The following is a 23869-nucleotide window of genomic DNA, read 5'->3' on the forward strand; positions in this document are numbered from 1 at the left end:
TGCACGCCACCATACCCAGCTAATTTTGTTATTATTTATAGAGATGAGGACTATGTTGCCCGGGCTGGCCTCAAACTCCAGGATGCAAGTGATCCTCCTTCCTTGGGATTACAGGCATGAGGCACTGTGCCTGGCCTGCACTTAATTTTCAAGTATCTTTTTGTCTTTTTGACATTTATCGCATTTCATTCATTAAAATTATTCAAAAATATTTTTATTCCTATTTGAGGACGAGTCAATTCTTGGGACCTCAAAGTACTCCACCAGATATTGGAGATATATATATATATATATATATGCACACATAGATATAGATATGTGTTTTCATTTCTGTGGATAACTTAGTGAATCCTCTCCCTTAACCCCAAGAAAGCCTTTATGTTCTCTAGTTTAAGGGTTCTAAGTTTCACATCCAAAAATCAACAGTTTCCAGGTACTTAGAAAACAACTTCCAAATAAACTTTTTTTTTTTTTTTTTTGAGATGGAGTTGCCCCGGCTGCAGTGCAGTGGCACGACCTTGGCTCACTGCAACCTCCGCCTCCCGGGTTCAAGCGATTCTCCTGCTCAGCCTCCTGAGTAGGTGGGCTACAGGCGTGAGCCACTACGCCCGGCCTGAAACTTTTTAATTGTAGGTCAAAAAGAGATGAGGTCTCATTATATTGTCCAAGCTGGCCTAGAACTCCTATCCTCAAGTAATCCTCCCACCTAGGCCTCCCAAAGTGCTGGGATTACAGGCATGAGCCAATGCACCCGTCCCCAAAGACTTTTGAACAAAAGTGTGGGCTCATTAGGAGAAATGATCCAGAAGGAAAAGGGATGGGAGTCTCCAGTGCTTTAAATGGGAGAAGGAAAAAATCTGTGGAGGGAAGAAAAAAATAGGGCACTAGGCTTTTTTTTTTTTTTTTGAGACGGTGTTTCGCTCTTGTTACCCAGGCTGGAGTGCAATGGCGCGATCTCGGCTCACCGCAACCTCCGCCTCCTGGGTTCAGGCAATTCTCCTGCCTCAGCCTCCTGAGTAGCTGGGATTACAGGCACGCGCCACCATGCCCAGCTAATTTTTTGTAGTTTTAGTAGAGACGGGGTTTCACCATGTTGACCAGGATGGTCTCGATCTCTTGACCTTGTGATCCACCCGCCTCGGCCTCCCAAAGTGCTGGGATTACAGGCTTGAGCCACCGCGCCCGGCCTGGCACTAGGCTTTTGATGGTTTATGGGACAAGTAGGAACCTAAGGCTCCACTTGCATATAGCACTCCAGGATGTGGAGAACGCCGTCGAAGATTGTCCACTATGTATGTACCTTGGCCTTGAGAGTAATGGCAAGGGTCTCTCTGAGCCAGTCTGGAATGGTAAAAGGAGCCATCCTAATGATGCAACCGACGTCGATTAAGGATCTGGTCTCTATCCCACTTTTTGACAGAAGAAACATTTAATTGGCAAGAATGACGGAAAAACAAAACACAGTAAAACACGTAAAAAGAGCTAAAATGCTGCTTCTTTTAAGATTTCCCTGACCAGCAATGGCAACCGTTTTAGAACCGACTGCAATATACGTAATACTGGAAATATATATATATAATACTGGAAACTTCTCGTGTTCCCTGCTGTCTGGGGCCCTTTTCTTTGCTAGACTTCAGGTCTCTGATCCGAACCCTCCCTCTTAGTTCAAGTCCTCCAATAGCCTTTAGTGTTTCCACCGAGCCGTCCTTCCTCAATTTCTCCCTCCAGCTTTCCCTTCCCCATCTCCCCCGCTATTTCGGCATCAGACTCTCTCTTAGTCTTCCTTTCTCCCTATGCAGTCTCTGTCTCTCCCCCTCCTCTCTTCCTCCCTAGGCAGCCTCAATTCTCTCTCCCTTCCCTTTCCGGGTCCCCCACAGCAGTCTCCTTTTAGTTTCTCACTTCAGTGACCGCCCCCATACTACTCCCCTCCCCCCCCCCCCCCACCCCACTCCACTGCGCACTATCTCCCTGCTGTTCGGCCGTTGGAGAGGGCGTGGCCTCGCGAGTAACAGGTCTCCCGCCCCACACTCCGCGAGCCCGCGCGCAGACAAAGACATTCCACAGCCCCCGCCCCCTCCGCCCACTGGACCAGAAGGGGGAGGACCCACGTGTCCCGCTAGCGCCGAGTCACGTGGAAAAGGAAACGTAAGGAGCCGGCAGCCTCCCGCGCATGCGCGCCAAGTTCTGGCCTGGCGGGCGCGGAGGGAAAGCCGGAGTCGGGAGGCGACTTCTTCGGACGCCGCGGTGGTGCGCAGGCGCCGTGGCTGGACTGGGGACTTTGTTCTCCGCGGAGAAACCCAAGGGCGGTGCCGATGACTGGCTGCGCACGCGCGCCGCCTCATTTCCGGTGCTCTCTCTCGCTGGGTCGCTAGGGTCGGCTTCGGTCGCTGCCGCTCCCGCTCACCCACCCCCGCCAACCGCCGCCCGGGCCTCCGCCGCTACCGCGTCGCTTTCTCACTCCTTCGATCGCACATCCTCACCGATGCAGCGCCGGGACGACCCCGCCGCGCGCATGAGCCGGTCCTCGGGCCGCAGCGGCTCCATGGACCCCTCAGGTGCCCACCCCTCGGTGCGTCAGACGCCGTCTCGGCAGCCGCCGCTGCCTCACCGGTCCCGGGGAGGCGGAGGGGGATCCCGCGGGGGCGCCCGCGCCTCGCCCGCCACGCAGCCGCCACCGCTGCTGCCGCCTTCGGCCACGGGTCCCGACGCGACAGTGGGCGGGCCAGCTCCGACCCCGCTGCTGCCCCCTTCAGCCACAGCCTCGGTCAAGATGGAGCCGGAGAACAAGTACCTGCCCGAACTCATGGCCGAGAAGGACTCACTCGACCCGTCCTTCACTCACGCCATGCAGCTGCTGACGGCAGGTAAGGGGGCCTCCCGGGTCCCTCTGGGTCGCCCGGCCATCCCAGGGCATGAATGGCCCTGGCTTTGTTCCTCTCGCTTCCCGCCCCCTCGGGACCGAGGCAGTCGGGAGCTCCGGTCTCATCCTCATCATTGGGACCCTGGAGTCCACATTCCCACCTCAGTCCGGAGTGCGAGGGAGAATTTCTAGGCTGCGGTGCAGGCCCGAAGGCGACTTTGCGATCTCCTAGCGCTAACATCTTGATGGATAGTGCTGAGCTCCCCGCCCCTTTCCCGACTCTTCTCTCCTCCCTCCTCCTGCGGCTGCCCCGCGCTCCGAGCGCGCAGATTCTTCCAGAAATGAACCTGTATCTCCCCCTTTCCCCGAAGGGGAAGCCTTTGTGATCGCGGGTGGCAATGAGCGCCTCGACCGAGGTGTGGGAGGTGAAGACACCCAGAGCGGGGAGGGGCCGTGGGAGGAAAGGCCGAGGTGGGGTGGGGTGAGGCTGGAATGCCCTGTCCAGCGCGTCGCTGTCTCTGGGGCCGAGCCGGACTTAGCGGTAACCGCAGCTTAAGTTGCTGGGAGGAAGGAGCGATTTATGGGGATCGGAGCTTGAGGTTTTCGAATCAGATTTCCGACTAAGGCTGATAAAATAAGAATTGCTATACTGAGCTTGAAGGTTGTCTTTCGTTTTACACCGTGGGTTCACCATCATTGAAGAAGGAGTGAAATAACCCCAGAGACATTGAAATGGGACGATAGGGACTGCCGCGTAGTTCACATGACGTTCCCCAACGAGATGGACAGAAATTGAGAGAAGTTGCATGATGCTTGTACTGAAAGTCTTGGTCTTTTTGTTGCTTTGTTTTACATTTTTTATTCAGTACAGTAGTGAAAAAGAAATGAGTCTTTGTTCTGTGGATTAGCGCTCTTTTTCTGATCAGCCTTGGCCAATCACCTAGTCGCCCTGATTTTTCCCTAAAGCTGTCTGACCTCCACTTCTAGTTAAAACATTATTTTAATAAATATTTCTTATGATTCCTAAATTTTAGTAAGCAAGTAAAAATTCCCATCATTCGACACTGAATGAGTAGTTGGACTCTTTGGCAAGGTTAATATAATGAACAATTCGTTACGAAAATATTACCTCCTTCCCTTTGTTCTCTGTCTCCCAACACTGTAAGTTAAGGGCTCTTTATCAATGTGGTGTTCATCTTTTATGCTTTTTTAAGATAACTGTCAAAAACTGTTGATCCTTAAAAGTTCCCTGTAATTTTCAGTCTCCCCTCACTGCTGAACTAAGAGAGCGCTCTTTATTTTTAACTTCGGCTTTCTGGATGTATTTTTTTTTTCTTTAAACCAAACAAATTGGGAAGTGTGATTGAGGTAATGTTGGTTCATTGAAAGAATGAAATCGGGATGTATGGATTCTTTGTAGCATTGGTAAGTGTTAATATATATTGAGCCTGGCTTTTTATTTTTTCTGAGACAGAGTCTCACTTTCACCCAGGCTGGAATGTAGTGGCGCGAACTCACCTCACTGTAGCCTCCACCTCCCGGGTTCAAGCGATTCCCCTGCCTCAGACTCCTGAGTAGCTGGGATTACAGGCGAGTGCCACCAAGCCTGACTAGTTTTTATATTTTTAGTAGACACGGAGTTTGACCTCTTGCTCACCCTGGTCTCGAACGCCTAACCTCAGATGATTCGCCCGCTTTGGCCTCCCAAAGTGCTGGGATTACAGGCGTGAGCCACCGTGCCCTGCCAGAGCTTGGCTTTTAAGGTATTTCCGAATTATCTTGCAAAGGAATTGCAGCGAAGTCACAACCCACTGTGAAGAAGTGAGACTTTGATAAGATAGAATAGTAACATTTAAGCTCTGGTAAGAACATATGGAAGGGCCAAGCGCCGGTAGCTTACTTTGGGAGGCTGAGGAGAGTGGATCACTTGAGGTCAGAAGTTTCAGACCAACCTGACCAACATGGTGAAACCCCGTCTCTATTAAAAATTAAAAATACAAAATTAACCAGGCATGGTGACACACACCTGTAATCCCAGCTAGTTGGGAGGCTGAGGCAAGAGAATCACTTGAACCAGGGAAACGGAGGTTGCAGTGAGCCCAGATCTTGCCATTGCACAGCACCTGGGCAACGAAAGTGAAACCCTATCTCAAAAAAATAAAATAAAATAAAAACATGGAAGAAAAATATAGCTAAACTTTAATGTTTGGCATCTGAGCACTTTACATTAAATATTTAACCTTTAGAATGAAATGAAATGAGAATTTTTGCTTTTATTCTCATTTTTACAGATGAGGAAACCAAGGCACCCAGAGATTAATAATTTGCCTAAGATAACAAAATTAGTAAGCAGCATAACCAGGATTTTTTGGTCAGTCTACATACCTCCCCATTTCCCTCACCATAGTGCCTGCTGCAAATTGTACTTTAAAAATTAGCTATATTTGGACAAAATATTAAAGTCCATCTGGAATAATAGGTGACAAAAAAGAAAAGTCTGAAAGTATCACAGTGTTAACAGGGTGGTGAAGATGATGAGATACAGAAGAAGGAAACCAGAGAGCAGAGTCTACTGCTTAGAACTGTAACTTGCCCATTCCCCATAAAGTACCATAAGACCCTGAGCACTCTTCCTATACCACCCACACAGCTCCCCTCTTCCTTTCCTGGGTTCACTTTACTTTGCACTTAATCAGCGTCTGTTGCACTATATATTGTCATTATGTACAGTATTTGTTTGTTGATCACCCATTCTCCTTCATGGCTAGAATGTCAGCTCCACCAGAGCGCAGGAATCTTTTGTCTGCTTTGTTCACCGCTGTATCTTCGGTGCCTTGAAGAGTGCTGCGCAGAGTGGCCTCCTCCTAAATATTTCATGAAAGAATATATATTTGTCTTCATTGAAGATGGAAGTGATGAAAAAATGATGACAGGGGGCACGGTGGCTCACGCCTGTAATCCTGACGCTTTGGGAGGCTGAGGCAGGCAGATCACTTGAGGTTGGGAGTTTGAGACCAGCCTGGTCCACATGGTGAAACCCCGTCTCTATTAAAAATACAAAAATTAGGCAGGCGTGGTGACACATGCCTGTAATCCCACATACTGGGGAGGCTGAGGCAGGAGAATCACTTGAACCTGGGAGGCGGAGGTTCCAGTAAGCCAAGATCACGCCATTGTACTCCAGCCTGGGCAAAGAAGCAAGACTCCATCTCAAAAAAAAAAAAAAGAAAGAAAGAAAAGAAAAATGACAAAATTTTGAGGGATAAAGATTTTGAATATAGATTTCTATATTAGCCAGATTGATATTCAGGTGTGTTCACAATTGAATGTATTTGAATTGAATGTAATTGAATGTATTTGCAGACATAAGGATTCAATCATCCATGTTTGGAAGAGAAATAATTTACCTTATTGTGTTAATATATACTAAGTAAAATACTGTTATATATGTCAGTGTTCTTTTTCTGCTTTCTACAGTTAAGAAAATATAAGTTAGGGCCGGGCGCGGTGGCTCAAGCCTGTAATCCCAGCACTTTGGGAGGCCGAGGCGGGTGGATCACGAAGTCAAGAGCTCAAGACCATCCTGGTCAACATGGTGAAACCCCGTCTCTACTAAAAATACAAAACATTAGCTGGGCATGGTGGTGCATGCCTGTAATCCCAGCTACTCAGGAGGCTGAGGCAGGAGAATTGCCTGAACCCAGGAGGCGGAGGTTGCGGTGAGCCGAGATCGCACCATTGCACTCCGGCCTGGGTAACATGAGTGAAACTCCGTCTCAAAAAAAAAAAAGAAAAGAAAAAAGAAAATATAAGTTAGTATAAATTACTCAAGAATAAACATTTTCAATAGATTAGCAGTCTGCAAAAGATCTTGAAAGGACACTCAGAAATCCATCCTTCAGAAGCATACAGTGGAGAATGTTTTACAAATTCTGTTGAAACTTAAAAATAGTTAATTCCTTTATTTACAGTGTTCTATAGAAATATATCAAGACCTTCCCAGTTCATTCTACAGGGCTAGCAAAACCTGCTATTAAAACTGGAAAGTAAGGCCAGGCATGGTGGCTCATGCCTGTAATCCTAGCACTTTGGGAGTCCGAGATGGGCGGATCATTTGAGTTCAGGACTTCGAAACCAGCCAGGCCAACATGGCGAAACCCTGTCTCTACTAAAAATACAAAACTTAGCTGGGCATAATGGCACCTGCCTGTAATCCTAGCTACCTGGGAGGTTGAGGCAGGAGAAATTGCTGGAACCTGGGAGGTGGAAGCTGCAGTGAGCCGATATTATGTCACTGCACTCCAGCCTAGGCAACAGTGAGACTTTGCCCCCTCCCCCCCCCAAAAAAAAAAGACTGGAAACTATCTCCAGAGAGAAAGATCCAAAAAAGAAAAAAAAAAAACCTAGAAATTCCATGAAATATAAATATTAGGAAAAAAAGGCACAAAGTGTGTCACATTTGCAACATCATGATTGTTCACCTAGGAAAGTCTTCAGGGGTGTGTCTGATTGAGATAAAAATGTACAAATTGGCCGGGCACAGTGGCCCACACCTGTAATCCCAGCACTTTGGGAGGCCGAAGTGGATGGATCGCCTGAGGTTGGGAGTTCAAGACCAGCCTGACCAACATGGTGAAGCCCTGTCTCTACTAAAAATACAAAATAAGCTGCACATGGTGGTGCATGCCTGTAATCCCAGCTACTCTTGGAGGCTGAGGCAGGAGAATTGTTTGAACCAGGAAGGCGGAGGTTGCAGTGAGCCAAGATCGTGCCATCGCACTCTAGCTTGGGCAACCAGAGCAAAACTCCATCTCAAAAAAACTGGGCACAGTGGCTCATGCCTGTAATCCCAGCACTTTGGGAGGCTGAGGCAGGTGGATCACCTGAGGTCAGGAGTTCGAGACTAGCCTGACCAACATAGTGAAACCCTGTCTCTAAAAAAAAAAAGAAAAAGAAAAAAAAGGTATTCAAATTGCTAGGTTTCTGATAGGCAAGCAGTATAGCCAGTTAGAAAAGAATTGGCAAAATTACCTCATTCATTTTGTGGCTGCTCCTGGCCCCTCATTCTTAGAATAACATAAAATGCCTTGGGATAAGCAATAAAAATTAATTCAAAATGTATGTGAGTAATCATAAGCAACAATAACTATATTTAACCTTTGTAGAGCATGTAACATGTACCATGAGGTATGCTACTCATTTTATAGTCACTGTGTTTGTCCTCCTGGCTATCTTATGCCTGTCCTTGCAGGGGAGGGGAAACTAACATTATAAAGAGAACAGTACTCTTAACCTGCTGGACTTGTGCATTTTCCAAACTATTTCCAGCTGGATTTATTTTTGCAACTTGACAAGTTGAATATAAAGTAGCTAAAAGTTTAAGTCATGTAAAAAAACATTTTTTTTAGAGGGGGGAAAACAATGCAAACGTGGTACCTTGACAAAAATTGAGTCAAGAAGTAGGGCTTGAGAGAATATGAATTAGAAGGAATTGTTACACATTGCCGCTGGAAGTGTGAATTATACAATCACCTTTTGGATAACAGTTTGGTATTTCATCTGAAAGCTGAACATTCAGATTCCTTAAAACTCAGCAACACCTTTCCTAGGAATGTGCTCAAAGAAACTTGCATATGAGCATCTGACTCGTAAAATGGTGTGCCATGTTTACAAAATGTTGCAACTTGTTTCACCATCCATTGGATAATGTGATAGATTTACAACAGAAAATATTTGGCTGGGCGCGGTGGCTCACACCTGTAATACTAGCATTTTGGGAGGCTGAGGCAGGTGGATCACCTGAGGTCAGGAGTTCGAGACCAGCCTGACCAACATGACAAAACCCTGTCTCTACTAAAAATACAAAAATCAGCTGGACGTGGTGGTTGGTGCCTGTAATCTCGGCTACTTGGGAGGCTGGGGCAAGAGAATTGCTGGAACCCAGGAGGCAGAGGTTGCAGTGAGCCTAGATCGAACCATTGCACTCCAGCCTGGGCAACAAGTGAAGCTCTGTCTCAAAAAAAAAAAAGAAAAGATTTATATAACAGTGAAAATGGATAATCTACAGCTACAGGCAACAACATGGAGAAATCTCGAAAACTAATGTTATAAGAAGAAAGTACGTCCCATAAGACTACAGTATAATACTATTTCTATAAAACAAAGCCTAGCAAGATTAAGCAGAATATCATTAAGTATGCATTTTTCTGTGATAATGAAGGTTTTTGCTTTTGTTTTACAAAACTAAATGTGCTTATTGGCTGGGCTTGGTGCCTCATGACTGTAATCCCAGAACTTTGGGAGGCCAAGGTGGAAGGATTGCTTCAGCCCTAGTGAGATCTTGTCTCTACAGAAGTTTAAAAATTAGCTGAGAATGGCAGTGTACACCTATAGTCCCAGCTACTCCAGAGCCTAAGGCAGAAGGATCGCTAGAGCTCAGGAGATTGGTCTTGGGCTGAGGTGGAAGAATTACCTGAACCCAGGAGATAAAGGCTGCCCTGAGCTGATATCGTACAACTGCACTCTAGCCTGGGCAATAGTGACACCCTGTCTCAAAAAAATAAATAATTGTGCTTACCATTCAGTTCATCAGTTGCATTCTTGGGTGTTTCAGGGAAATTAAAACTCAGGTCAACACAAAACCTGTACATGAGTGTTCACAGCAGCTTTATTCATAATGGCCAAAAACTGGAAACAGACCAAATGCCTCCAATAGGCAAATAAACTGGCACACCCATACCATGGAACAGTACTCTGTAGTTTAAAAAAATGAACTGTTGATAAATGCAGCAACTTGATTGATCACAAGAGAATTAAGCTGAGTGAAAAAAGCTAATCTCAAAAGGTTATATACTATATGATTTCATTAATATGACATTCTTGAAGAAACAATAGTGGAGATGAAGAACAGGTTGATGGTTGCCAATGGTGAGGGATGAGGGAAGAAGGTGACTGGCTATCAGAGGGTAAGGTAAGGATCCTCATGATGGAATTGTTCTGTATCTTGACTGTGGTGGTCACATGAATCTGATTAAATTGCATAGAACTAAGCAAACAAATAAGGGCATCTAAAGCTGGTAAAATCTGAATAAAGTCAACGAATTGTCAATTCTGCATTTTTTGGACTGTACAACAAATTTTCTTATTTCTTTTAATGTTAATTTTCTGATTGTGATACAGATATGCAAGATGTTACGGGGAAAACTGGGTGAAGTATACAGGATCGCTGTTATTTCTTACGACTACATATAAATCTACAATTGCCTTAACATTAAAAAAATTTTTTTCAAAGATGAAAAGCTCTACGCTCTAAATTGTGTACTAAGAAAAAGATTTGGGAGACCATAGTCAATATGACAGAGTTTTCTACTGTCCTGGAATGTAAAAATTGAGCCCCTGAAGTCGTATACCAAGCATATAGGAGGGCTGGGAATCAGACCCATTTTTTCTAGCTTCAAAACCCATGTTTTTTCCTCTAAGACATATTAAGAAATATGGAAGCTTATAATCTGGTTGGGATACAATCTACAAAAGAAAAAAAAGTAGGGGGTGGGGAAGGTTAAGTTATAGTAAAAGATGAAGGAACTGTCAAAAGGTTAATTGAATTTACTCTCTTTGGTATAAGTAGTGACTTGGGTTTAAATATCTGCTACGTCACTAATTAGTTTTGAGATCTTGGACAAGTTATATAACTTTTCTGAGCCCAGGTTTCTTCATCTGTCGAATGAAGATAATAGTGGTTACAAAGACAAAGTGAAATGATTAATACAAAATTCCTGACACACAGAAGGCATTGGATATAAGATATGATTATTCTAAGTGTCTGGCCAGGAAACAAATGGGTCATCTCTTGTGTTGTTTATACCTCAGCTTTGTTTTCTTTGGCTCTTGGGACATCCAGGATCTCCAGAGACCCAAGCAAAGATTATTTAAAGGAGTCAGTTCCAAAAGGGTTGTCTAGAAAGTACTTCTGTCTGAGGTTAAGCCATTTTTAGGAAGCTCCTCGATTTTTTTTTCTTCCTGTTTCAGTCTACTCTAGCTCTCCAGGGAAAGCAAGGACAAGGAGAGAAATACAGGTTGAAAAAGAAAAAGAAGGAGCCGGGCATGGTGGCTCACGCCTGTAATCCAAGCACTTTGGAGGCCAAGGCGGGCGGATCACATGAGGTCGGGAGTTCAAGACCAGCCTGACCAACATGGTGAAACCTCGTCTATAATGAAGAAAAAAAAATTATTAAAAGAAAAAAAGAAGAAGGAAAGATCACGGAACTGAACATCTGAGACGCCCATAAAGGCCTTTCATTACCTTTAGGCCGTATGCCAGAGTCTGAGGGTATAAATTGTACTTTCCAAATTTCATAAAAATCAGCTCTTCCTTGTGTAAAGTGTGCTTCCCACAGACACACATCCATCAAGAGGCAATAGTAAAAGCATGAAATTAGAAGTTAAAGGCCTGGCACAGGGGCTCACACCTGTAATCCCAGCTAATCCCAGCACTTTGGGAGGCCAAGGTGGGCAGATCACCTGAGATGAGGAGTTCAAGACCAGCCTGGCCAACATTGTGAAACCCTGTCTCTACTAAAAATAAAAAATTAGCCAAGCCGGACATGGTGGCAGTAATCCCAGCTACTCCAGAGGCTAAGGCAGGGAGAATTGCTTGAACCCAGGAGGTAGAGGTTGCAGTGAGCTGAGATGGCACCACTGCTGTCCAGCCTGGGCGACAGAGTTGGAAAAGTTTCTTAAAGAAAAGGCCTGAAGGCTAGGTTTTGGGGATTACGGTTTTTTTTGTGGTTGGTTTTTTTTTTATTTTTTTTTTTTTTTGATTTAAATTTTTTTTAGAGCCAGGGCCTCTCTGTCACCGAGGCTGGAGTGCAGTGACGCCATTATAGCTCACCACAGCCTTCATCTCCTGGGCTCAAGTGATCTTTCTGCCTCAGCCTCTCTAATAACTGGGACAACAGGTATATACCACCGTACTGAGTTAATGTTATTTATTTGTTTGTTTATTTTATTTTTATTTATTTATTTTTTTTGAGACGGAGTTTTGCTCTTGTTACCCAGGCTGGAGTGCAATGGCCCGATCTCGGCTCACCGCAACCTCTGCCTCCTGGGTTCAGGCAATTCTCCTGCCTCAGCCTCCTGAGTAGCTGGGACTACAGGCACACGCCACCATGCACAGCTAATGTTTTGTATTTTTGGTAGAGACGGGGTTTCACCATGTTGACCAGGATGGTCTCGATCTCTTGACCTCGTGATCCACCCGCCTCGGCCTCCCAAAGTGCTGGGATTATAGGCATGAGCCCCTGTGCCCAGCCAGGCCTGGGATTTTAATTCTTACTCTGTTATTTTAACAATTTTGTGACCTAGAGATAGTTATTTAACATCTTTGAGTTTTCGTTTCCTCAGGTGTAAGTAACTCAGTTCACTGAGTTATTTTTGAAGATTAATGAAATAATAGTTCTATACTATCTGATATATAGTAGGCATCAAATAAATATTTAGCCCCAGCTGGGTAAGGTGGCACGCACCTGTGGTCCTAGCTACTGGAGAGGCTAAGGTGTGTGGTTCCCTTGAGCTCAGGAGTTCAAGGCCGCAGTGAACTATGATGGTGCCACTGTACTTTAGCAGGGCAGTAGAGAACCCATCTTAAAAAAAAAAAAAAAAAAAAAAAAAAGGGGGGGGGGCTGGGTACAGTAGGTCACGCCTATAATCCCAGCACTTTGGGAGGCGGAAGTGGAAGGATCGCTTGAGCCCAGGAGTTCGAGACCAGCCTGGTGAAAACAGGGAGACCTCATCTCTACAAAAAAAGGAACTAGCCAGGCATGGTGGCACACGCCTATGGTCCCAGCTACTTGGGGAGTGGGGCTGAAGTGGGAGGATTGCCTGAACCCAGGAGGTTGAGACTGCAGTGAGCCATGATTGTTCCAGTCACTCCAGATTGGGTGACAAGGTGAGACCCTGTCTCAATAAAAAATACATATATCTATAAATTCAGTCCCTCCACCTTTTTTTTTTTTTTTTTTTTTTGAGAGGAAGTCTCACTTTGTCACCCAGGCTATAGTGCAATGTTGTGATCTCAGCTCACTGTGATCTCCACCTCCTGGGTTCAAGCAGTTCTCCTGCCTCAGCCTTCTCAGTAGTTGGGACTTCAGGTGCATACCACCATGCCCAGCTCATTTTTGTACTTTTAGTAGATACGGGGTTTCACCATATTGATCAGGCTGGTCTCGAACTCCTGACCTCAGGTGATCCACCCACCTCAGCCTCCCAAAGGGCTGGGATTATAGTCATGAGCCGCAGCATCCGGCTCCCTCCGCCCTTCTTGAAAGCTCAAGTAGCTTCTCAGTCTGCTTGCTTGCTTTTCTTCCCTCTCTCTTCTCCATCTCCTTCCCTTCATTTCCCTCCTGCCTTCTCCCTCCTCCCTCTCCCTCCCTTCACCTCTCTCTCCCTCCCCCTCTCCCCTCCCTCATTTCTCCCTCCCCTTCCCTCCTGTTCCCCACAGCATTTTCTTTTTTTGGTAGAGACAGGGTCTCGCTATGTTGCTGAGGCTGGTCTCAAGCTTCTGGGTCCAAAAGGATCATCCTGCCTCAGCCTCCCAAAGCACTGGGATTGCAAGCACATGTGTCACTGTGCCCAACCAGTCTTTTGCTTTCTAGGTTAAAATTCTGATTCTCTTTATCTTTTCAACTCTGTTTTATTTAAATAATTCTTCTCTGAATTATCTAAAAATGCTTTGCTTTGCTTTTTTTGGACGGTCTTACTCTGTTACCCAGGCTGGAGTGCAGTGGCATGATCATCGCTCACTACAGCCTCCCAAGTCCTCCTGACTCAGTATCCCAAGTAGCTGGGACCACAGACACATACCACCATGCTGGACTAATTTGTTATTTTTTGTAGAGAAGGGGTCTCACTGTGTTGCTCAACCTGGCCCCAAACTCCTGGGCTCCAGTGATCCTCCTGCCTTAGCTTCCCCAAATGCTGAGATTACAGATGTGAGCCACCATGCCTGGCCACTGCTGTTCTTTAAAAAATTGTGAAATAGTTGGACAAAAGGATTCTAAGATCTGACTAGTTCAAAAAATAGAAGAATCAATGTTATAGAAAGACCTTATACTATCACACTGGTCTTTAAGAAATAAAAAGAGAAAATTAAAGACCTTAAATTCACAGAGTGCATTACGTTGCATATAAACACTCTTGTAGGAGTATAACAGATTAACAGACTTTGAGTCTTGCACTGACCAAGGTTTCTGCAAAGTGATATAAAATAAAGCTGAAAGGTCTGACCTAGATGGTAGCCCTAGGAAGCACAAAGCGACATAGATAAAACGAAGCATATAATTTGTTTCACATTCTTTTTGTGTGTGTGTGTGTGTGTGTGACAGAGTATTACTCTGTTGCCCAGGCTGGAGTGCAATGGCACAACCTCAGCTCACTGCAACCTCCGTTACCTGGGTTCAAGCGATTTATGTGCTTCAGCCTTACCCGTAGCTGGGATTACAGGTGCCCACCACCACGACTGGCTAATTTTTATATTTTTAGTAGAGATAGGGTTTCACCATGTTGCCCAGGCTGGTCTCAAACTCCTAACTGCAGGTGATCCACCTGCCTTGACCCCCCAAAGTGCTGGGATTACAGATGTGAGCCGCCGCTCCCAGCCTGTTCCAAATTCTTAAAAGTTCCTTGGTGATGTTCTCAGATTAGAATTGTGACATCTTTGTTCTTCTAGGACTTTGAGAATTGAGTGCTTAAGTTTACCAGTCTGAGAATTTAGAAAGTAGTGTAGTCAGGTACAGTAGGCTCAAAAAGAGTGATCAGAAGAAGTTAATAATAGCAATAGGGGGAAAGGGGTAGAAGTCAGGATCTGCTCCCAAACAGTAAAGGTTAGGGTTACCCTCACAAGTAGTGTTGAATGAAGCATTAGTCCGTTAATTGTGAGGTCATGTTTGTTTTCTATATGAGGCAGTGAAACATAGGATTGTGAAGAGCACTGTCATTTACAGCTTTTCTCATAGGAGTAAAGGTTTTAATTAAGGATATTTACAATTCGTCAGCAGTTTTAATCATCAGAAAGCCAGTGAGTATGTGCTGTTCATGGTATAGTATAGCATCTGAAGTTAGGCTTTTTAACAAACAAGCCTTCAATGTGAAATTCTAAATTCTATAAAGCATGTCAGAGTCAAAGTTACTTTCCTTCATCTATATATTTCACAGTTGTACCTCTCAATACTTTTTTTTTTTTCATTTTTTCAAAACATTTATTTTAAAAACTGTTAGGTTGGTGCAGTGGCTCACACCTGTAATCCCAGCACTTTGAGAGGCCAAGGCGGGTGGCTCACTTGAGGTCAGGAGTTCAAGACCAGCCTGGCCAACATGGTGAAACCCAATCTCTACTAAAAAAAAAAAAAAAAAAAAAAAAAAAAAAAAAAATTACCCAGCCGTGATGGTGCATACCTGTAGTCCCAGCTACTCGGAAAGTTGAGGCAGGAGAATCACTTGAGCCTGGGAGGCGGAGGTTCCAGTGAGCAGAGATACCTGAAGCCAATGGTTTTCAAAGTATAGTTTCTGGACCAGCAATATCAACATCACCTGGGAACTTGTTGGAAATGCAAATTCTTAACACAAATCCCACACTGGGTTTGGGGCCCGTAGTAAGCCCTCTTCTAGGTGATTCTGATGAATGAACAATTTTGAGAACCACTATCTTAAAATTATAGAAGATAGGAATATAGTATGGGAATACTATGTAATGTTCTGTTACAGTACATTCTCTGATGTTTAGAATATTCCAAAGATTTTAAAGAGTATAACTTTTTTTTTTTTTTTTTTAAGCTATTCTCAGTGGGCCACATAAGCTTTCAGTTGCTGCTCTTTCCTTGGGCACTCTGCCCTCATCTCTCTTAGAACTCCGGTGATAGCACTCAACTGTATACTTCATTGCAACCCCTATAGTCTGGGAACTCCAGTATATAAACAGTGAAGACAGAGACCAGTCTAACTTGCTCTGTTGTATCTCCTGTGCCTGTGCTTTGCAAGATAGATGCCACCGTCGTAGTTAGTCCTCCACAGTGGTTAATGATCGTACCTATTATAGTTCTCCCTTCATTTGCCTCTTCATGCCATAGGAAGCACTCAAACACTTGTAGTCACTCAGTGAATGAAGTTCCTTAATGATAAGAAATCTTTTTATATGCCAAGGTTTTATCTAATGAAACTGTCTTAACCTGTGAATTGAAAGTACTTTTGGGTGACAATGGATATGTCTGTGGCCATGATGGTGGTGATGGTTTCATTGGGTGTATACTTATTTCCAAACTCATCATTATATACATTAATTATGTACAGCTTTTTACATGTCAGTTATACTTCAATAAAATAGTTTTTAAAAAAGTATCTGGTGGCCAGGCACAGTGGCTCATGCCCGCAATCCCAGCACTTTGGGAGGCTGAGGTGGGTGGATCACCTGAGGCTGCAAGTTCAAGACCAGCCTGACCAACATGGAGAAACCCTGTTTCTATTAAAAATACAAAATTAGTCAGGCATGGTGGCACATGCCCCAGCTACTCAGGAAGCTGAGGCAGGAGAGTCACTTGAAGCCAGGAGGCAGAGGTTGCAGTGAGCCGAGATCGTGCCATTGCACTCCAGCCTGGGCAACAAGAGAGAAACCCTGTTGCAACAAATAAAGTACCTGGTGCAATTTTTGTATCATTTAGGCATTGGCTGAATTTGGGCTAGATAATGGTGACTGTATATTAGGTACTTCATGAAAAATTTGCTTTAATTAGGCATATCTACATGTTATTTTATTAGCTTGTCTTAGGCCACACGACTAGTAAGTCGCAGAGTAAGAACAAGGTCTTTCAGACCCTTATACTATCTAGAGCACAAATGTCACCGTGGAATTTAATGGAATTATACATTGTATGTTTAGATTATTGACTTGTTTTTTCCATCAAGGTAAGATTATACTTTTTCTTGATGTAGATTTTGATTTTTTGTTTCTTTTTTTTTTTTCCCCATCTTATCCAATTAATTTTGTTAAATTGATTTAAGAAACATTTAAATGTCTCTATTGTCAAGGCTTCAGGTGAGTGTGGAAGAGCCCACTGCTTTTATTAGATGCAGGCTTTGGGTTTTCTAGTCAACCTCATATAACTTTAGTGCTTTCAGCTAGTTTCTTTCTGAAATTGGCTCATTCATGTAAACTGTTTGGCCTCACTATATGGTACTCCATGTTAGTGCTTTAAACAGACTTCAAAATTTGCATTTATTTACCAGAGCAAAAATAAATTGTTTTTCCTATTCAGAAATTGAAAAGATTCAGAAAGGAGACTCAAAAAAGGATGAGGAGGAGAATTACTTGGATTTATTTTCTCATAAGAACATGAAACTGAAAGAACGAGTGCTGATACCTGTCAAGCAGTATCCCAAGGTAAGGCAGAGAGTACCTTGCATCTTTGAGTTATCTTTATAGTTATGATAGAGTCATGGGCTATAATAAAGACTCCTGGGGATTGTGATGCTTTAGAAACTTCAGCCTGTGAAGCTTCTCTTTCATGGTTGCAGTACCTGTTTGTGGCAATTGAAATATCTAAGTCCTTAACTAATAACATAGCTGTGGCCAGGAAGGAAATATTATCATCTTTTTATTATCAAAAAGTTTACTTCTCAAATGATTGTTCAGGTTCCAAGTTCAAAGAAAAAAATTAAAACCTGAAGAGTTGCTCTCTGTCAAAAGACTAATCTGAAGTCTAAATAAAAGGAAATATAACACAAATCCTCAATGGATGAAGTTAATTTTGTTTCTTACTAAAAGTTTACTTTGAAGTAAATGCTTTTTTTCTTCCCTTTTTAAGGAAAGCAATTAGTTACATTTAGTTTATCAAGCGTGCTATCAAAGGGGGGTGCTATAGTCCCTTCTGAGGTCACTGCCTTAAAAATGTTTATGTATGTTAAGTGCTAGGCCAGGCACAGTGGCTCATGCCTGTAATGCCAGCACTTTGGGAGACCAATACAGGCAGATCACTTGAGCCCAGAAGTTCAGTTACAGCTTGAGCAACATAGTGAAACCTCATCTCTACAAAAAATATAAAAATTAGCCTGGTGTGGTGGTATGTACCTGTAGTCCCAGCAACTTGGGAGGCTGAAGCAGGAGGATCCCTTGAGCCCAGGAAGTCAGGGCTGCAGTGAGCCATGATTGTGTCATTATACTTTGATCTGGGCAACAGAGTGAGAGCCTGTCTCAAAATAAAGTAAAAAATAAAATAGTAAAAGTATTAGTGTAGTATGGAAGAGTGCCAGAATACATCAGAAAATCCAAATTCAAATCTAGAAACTGCCACTTTCTAGTTTCATAACCTTAAGCTAATAGCTTTATTAATATGGCTCCAGTGTCCTTCAGTAAAATGGGAATGATAATACTCGACCTTTGCAGGGTTGTTTAAAATCAAATGAGGTAATTTATGTGGAAATGTTTTTATATAGTAGCAAGTATATTTAGAAATCCTTTATTTTTTGTCAGTTCAATTTTGTGGGGAAGATTCTTGGACCGCAAGGGAATACAATCAAAAGACTGCAGGAAGAGACTGGTGCAAAGATCTCTGTGTTGGGAAAGGGCTCAATGAGAGACAAAGCCAAGGTAAGCTCACATTAGTGAGGCAAGAGGACATCCTAATGCCTTCTACTTGCCCAGAATCCAGTATGGATGCCTATGGAAGCAAGAATTTTGTCATATGTACAGAACGTAGCTCCTTTAAGTTTGAGTTGGATGCAAGAGATTGTACTCCAAGTTAATTTACTTGCTTGGCAACCCGGGAAGAGCCTAGGTGTGCCCTAGCGATAGTTTTCTTTTGGACTTTTGACTGCATAGTAATGGAAACAGCAGTAGCATCTTGCACATTGGTAGGATTGTCTGTGAGAACTTCAAAACTTCAAAGGGGAGCTGGATATACTAAAACTTAGTCTAAGCAGACAAAAGACACTAAAATGCAAACAGCACACCCCCTTTCTTGTAACCTGGAAAAGTGAGAACAATAGTGTTGTGAGAGCAGATGAGTTTGAGGATTAGTTGGTTTTGTTTGTTTTATAGCCAGCTGGAATGTGAGGCTCACTAAAAGAATGTATTCCAAAAGAAACCATGAGTAATCCTGACTACAGAATCTAATGTGTCTTTTTTTTTTCCCATGCCATGGCCACATATGCTGTGTACTATGTAAATGCCAAGAAACTTCCCACCAAAACAGAATAGTCTTAGCCTTCTGGGGTCACCTTATTAGATGAAATACACCTGCTACAGTCCGAAAACCTGTTCTTTCAATCCTCCTTTTATATAGCCTAATGGACATGTGTTTTGTTTTCTCAAGCTGTTCCTAACTAGATGAATATAGTTAGGGCTGAAGTATGTTGTTCTAGCTAATGAGATTTACATGAGCTTTTATTCTCTCTATCCTGACTTCTTTCTTCCCTTAACACTCCCCAGACCATATAAGCAGATAAGCAGAGCTGGTGGTGATTAACAGCTCTACCCGAGATTTAAAAACAAACGCTTGGCAAACAGCTATTATCTTAATAGAGACTAGAGTTAAGTTTTTCTTCTTTATGCTTTTAATAAGAGCTCCAGTGGATATCTCAGTGATTTAAGACCACAATTAACTGTTAGCAGCAGACCACGTGCACGTTTAGCAGGTTGTGCAAATTACTGTTCTTCACAGCTTACTTTACTTTCAGAGCTTGTTTTACTCTTTTTTTGTTTGTTTGTTTTTCGAGACAGAGTCTTGCTCTGTTGCCCCAGCTGTAGTGAAGTGGTACAATCTCGGTTCACTGCAACCTCCGCCCCCTGGGTTCAAGCAATTGTTCTGCCTCAGCCTCCTGAGTATCTGGGATTATAAGCACACGCCACCACACCCACCACACCCGGCTAATTTTTGTATTTTTAGTAGAGATGGGGTTTTACCATGTTGGTCAGGCTGGTCTCAAACTCCTGACTTCATGATCCCAAAGTGCTGGGATTACAGATGTGAGCCACTGCACCTGGCCTCTTGTTTTACTTTAACTTTCCTGTTTTTCTTTTTTCTTTTTTTTTTTTTTTTTTTTAATTCTTCTCAACTCATCCCAGTTAAACTTTGCTGTTTCTCTTAGACCTTGGGGTTATTTCTTGCTGTTCCTTTGGGTTAGAGGTAAAGGTGTTTTCTGCGTAGTCCATGTGATATGACATTTCTCTGCATTTTTCCATAGGAGGAAGAGCTGCGCAAAGGTGGAGACCCCAAATATGCCCACTTGAATATGGATCTGCATGTCTTCATTGAAGTCTTTGGACCCCCATGTGAGGCATATGCTCTTATGGCCCATGCCATGGAGGAAGTCAAGAAATTTCTGGTACCGGTAAGGAAATCCATATTCTGTGTCTTCTGAGCAAAAGTGAACTGTAATCTTAGGCTGTTGTGAAGGCCGGGGTTCTTAACTAAGATCTCTGTATAACCTGTATGTATACCAAATTCTTCATTTATATTCATTTTCCTGAGGTAGTTCATTACTTGTACCTAGTTCTCAAAGCATTATGCTCCAAGACCACTCTATCCCTCCTTGTCTAATGTGGTTTTCATTGTGTACCAGTATCTGTTGTCAGTATCTTGGGTCCACTGTGTGCCTGCTTTCTGATATTTGGTTAACTAAGGTTTGACAGGGTCTTTACCTAGCTGAGTATTTTGGTAGTAGTGTGGAACAAGGAGATTGTGTTAAGAACATGACTAAGGTGGGTCCCTGTACTCAATAAATTTATGCTATAGAGAATATAGGCTACCAACGAGAAGCTTATAGCATTTAGTGTTATTGGATTGAATTCTGACCTGAGCACTCTCAGGGATTTCTCTACTGGAGGAGTTTGCTTTGGAAGAGGCATGATTGTTGTAGGCTTGACTGTCGATGTTTAACAGATTGGTGTGCAGCTTTTTTCAGACTAACTGAGGACTAGATAGAAATGGGACAGGCCAGTTTATCTATCTTGCTTATTACCACCTGGTCAGAATATTACTTTGAATAAATAGGAAATGGTACTATTTTTGCCTTTTAGCAAGGCTTGGTGGTTGCCAGAGTTAACATACTACTGTTGAATATTTAATAACAAGGATGAACCTGGAACCTTATGAAGGATTTGGAATACTATTCAACTAGAATTAAGTGTCATGTGTTCATCATTAAACTAAGAGGAGATAAGATACAGTCCTTGGTTTTCCTGAATGTTAAATGAGGGAGCTGCAACTAAATGTGGTGTCAGAGGTTGTGAAAGTTGACGGAGCAAAAATTTATGCCGAACTCCAAGGAGTCCAGTAGTTTCAAATGTCTTAGCAGCTGGTTTGTTTTCAAGTACCTCATCTTCATTAGAATGTTGAACATGAAACAGACTATTTGAAATATTCTAGAGAAAAACATAGCTGGTTAATCTTTCCTCAGGGGAATTCTTTTTACTCTTTTTGGGGTGTTCTATTGAACACCCAAGCCATTCAGTTTCCAAAGGACTGCAGACAGAATGCCCATCTCCTCTTTATTGTTAGTCTCCAGCATATTCAAAGTGTTAGGTTTATGAGGCTTCCGTGTAAGTCAGTCCTTTGAAAAAGATGCCTGTTGGAGGAGTCTGAGCAGTGGTCTGGCATTGGTTACTTGATTCTCCAAGGTATGCATCTGAAGCAGCAGTAATACTTGATTTGAGATGCACAGTGTAAGGTAGGAGGAGGTAAAGTGTAAAGTAGGAGGAGGCGGAGAGTTGAGGGAGCCATCAAAGACTAGAATCATCTATTGAAGCTGTATACGCCTAGGATATATGATAATGCATAAAGTGTTAAGACTGGCTCTCAAGAGGAATAGTGAAAAGATTTACAAATGGCATTTGGCTTTATTCTTCCTTCTCGTGGAGAAAAAAAGTGAGGCTATTTTTGCATCTGTAAACCAGAGGCCCTCCATTTTCTCCTTAGAACCATTAATTGTACCAGGAATGCTTCACGGTGCAGTAGGAAGAACACAAGACTACATGTGTCTCTCTTTCTGTGTCTTCCTGGACAGGTTATCATTTCACTTTTCTGAGCTTCAGGTTCCTTATTCATCCCAAACATTTGTTAAATATCTGGCAGATGTCTGATACTATGCCTGGGTATAAAGGTACAAAAATGGCTCCTGAAGAGCTTACAATGTGTGACAGACAATTCTAAAATGATATGGTAAGTGCTTGGATACAGGGAATTACATGGCAGTTTGGGAAAAGAGGAGTTGTAGGGGTGGCATCAAGAGAAAGTTTTTCAAGAGACACTTACTTAGACAAGTCTTGTAAGGATGAGTTAAGAGTCCCTCAGGTGGACAAAAAAGAAAATATAGCCTGTTAATCCAACACCTAGATTTTGAGACAGGTAATTCTGAATTCACATCTAGAGTCTGCCATTTATTAGCTGTATGTTCTTAGGCTGGTTGATTTATACTTCTTGAGTCTGTTTTCCTAACTGTAAAATGTAGAGATCTGCCTACTTCAAGGTCATTTTGAAGATTAAACTGAAAAACTTACATGAAGCTTATTATATACAGCCAAGTACATACAGCTCTGTTAATGGTAGTGGCTTTTATTATTCCAGGAAAAGGAACTATTTGCAAAGAATGGATGTGTAAGAGTATGCCAGGCTCTGAACTACAAGTCGTTCAGCCTAGCTCATGAGGAGGTTATATAGAGAGAGAGAATGGAAGTGATCCAGAAAGCTAGGCAGGGATCACATTATGAATAATGAGGGGTCTGCCATCAAGATTTTTCTCAAAGAGGTGACAGGTATGGTGCCATTTGACTTCAGAGAGTGAATGACCTGAGACCTCATCTGAGCTCTCAAAGCTGTTCTTAGAATTCAAGACTCCTGTGGGCCAGATGGTTTCTCAGTTGAAAGTGTAGATATCACACAGTACTCCTTGTATCTTTCATTCCCAGGATATGATGGATGATATCTGCCAGGAGCAATTTCTAGAGCTGTCCTACTTGAATGGAGTACCTGAACCCTCTCGTGGACGTGGGGTGCCAGTGAGAGGCCGGGGAGCTGCACCTCCTCCACCACCTGTTCCCAGGTAAAAATAATGGAGACACCCAGAAATAGGGTGTAAATTTGACTACTAGTATCATCTCTTTTGGTGGTGCTCTTATGTCTATCATAGGAAGGATCTCAGGATTTATATGTTGCATCAAGAATAGAATTCTCCAGCCAGGCGTGGTGGCTCATGCCTATGATCCCAGCACTTTGGGAGGCTGAGGTGAGTGAATCACCTGAGATCAGGAGTTCGAGACCAGCCTGGCCAATGTGGCAAAACCCTGTCTCTACTAAAAATACAAAACTTAGCCCTGTGTGATGGCACACACCTATAATCCCAGCTACTTGGGAGGCTGAGGCAGGAGAATTGCTTGAACCCAGGAGACAGAGGTTGCAGTGAGCTGAGATCATGCTACTGTACTCCACACTGGGCAACAGAGCAAGACTCCATTTCCACCGAAAAAAAAAAAGAATTCTTGGCCGGGTTCAGTGGTTCACGCCTGTAATTCCAGCACTTTGGGAAGCTGAGGCAGGCGGATCACAAGGTCAAGAGATGGAGACCATTCTGGCCAACATGGTGAAACCCTGTCTCCACTAAAAAAAAAACAAAAATTAGCTGGGCATGGTGGCGTGTGCCTCTAGTCCCAGCTACTCGGGAGGCTGAGGCAGGAGAATCACTTGAACCCAGGAGGCAGAGGTTGCAGTGAGCTGAGATTGCACCACTGCACCCCAGCCTGGCAACAGAGCGAGACTAAGTCTAAAAATATATATATAGGCCGGTCGCGGTGGCTCAAGCCTGTAATCCCAGCACTTTGGGAGGCCGAGGCGGGTGGATCACGAGGTCAAGAGATCGAGACCATCCTGGTCAACACTGTGAAACCCCGTCTCTACTAAAACTACAAAAAATTAGCTGGGCATGGTGGTGCGTGCCTGTAATCCCAGCTACTCAGGAGGCTGAGGCAGG

The 23869-nt window shown here is 43.5% G+C and overlaps 1 protein-coding gene across 1 annotated transcript in view; it reads left to right on the forward strand.

Moving 5' to 3' along the window:
* The first annotated feature begins 2184 nt into the window (after positions 1-2184).
* The window catches only part of KHDRBS1 (KH RNA binding domain containing, signal transduction associated 1), a 28953-nt gene continuing 7268 nt past the window's right edge, over positions 2185-23869 (forward strand). The window contains exons 1-5 of the mRNA XM_032246731.1: positions 2185-2864; positions 17164-17288; positions 18378-18494; positions 20090-20236; positions 22812-22945. Of these exons, the coding sequence (XP_032102622.1) occupies positions 2483-2864; positions 17164-17288; positions 18378-18494; positions 20090-20236; positions 22812-22945 (905 nt within the window). The 5' untranslated portion in view covers positions 2185-2482. The remainder of the gene's footprint in view (positions 2865-17163; positions 17289-18377; positions 18495-20089; positions 20237-22811; positions 22946-23869) is intronic.

This window comes from Sapajus apella, unplaced genomic scaffold (assembly GCF_009761245.1).
Source record: "Sapajus apella isolate SASKATOON/1434 unplaced genomic scaffold, GSC_monkey_1.0 scaffold62, whole genome shotgun sequence".
Taxonomy (NCBI): domain Eukaryota; kingdom Metazoa; phylum Chordata; class Mammalia; order Primates; family Cebidae; genus Sapajus; species Sapajus apella.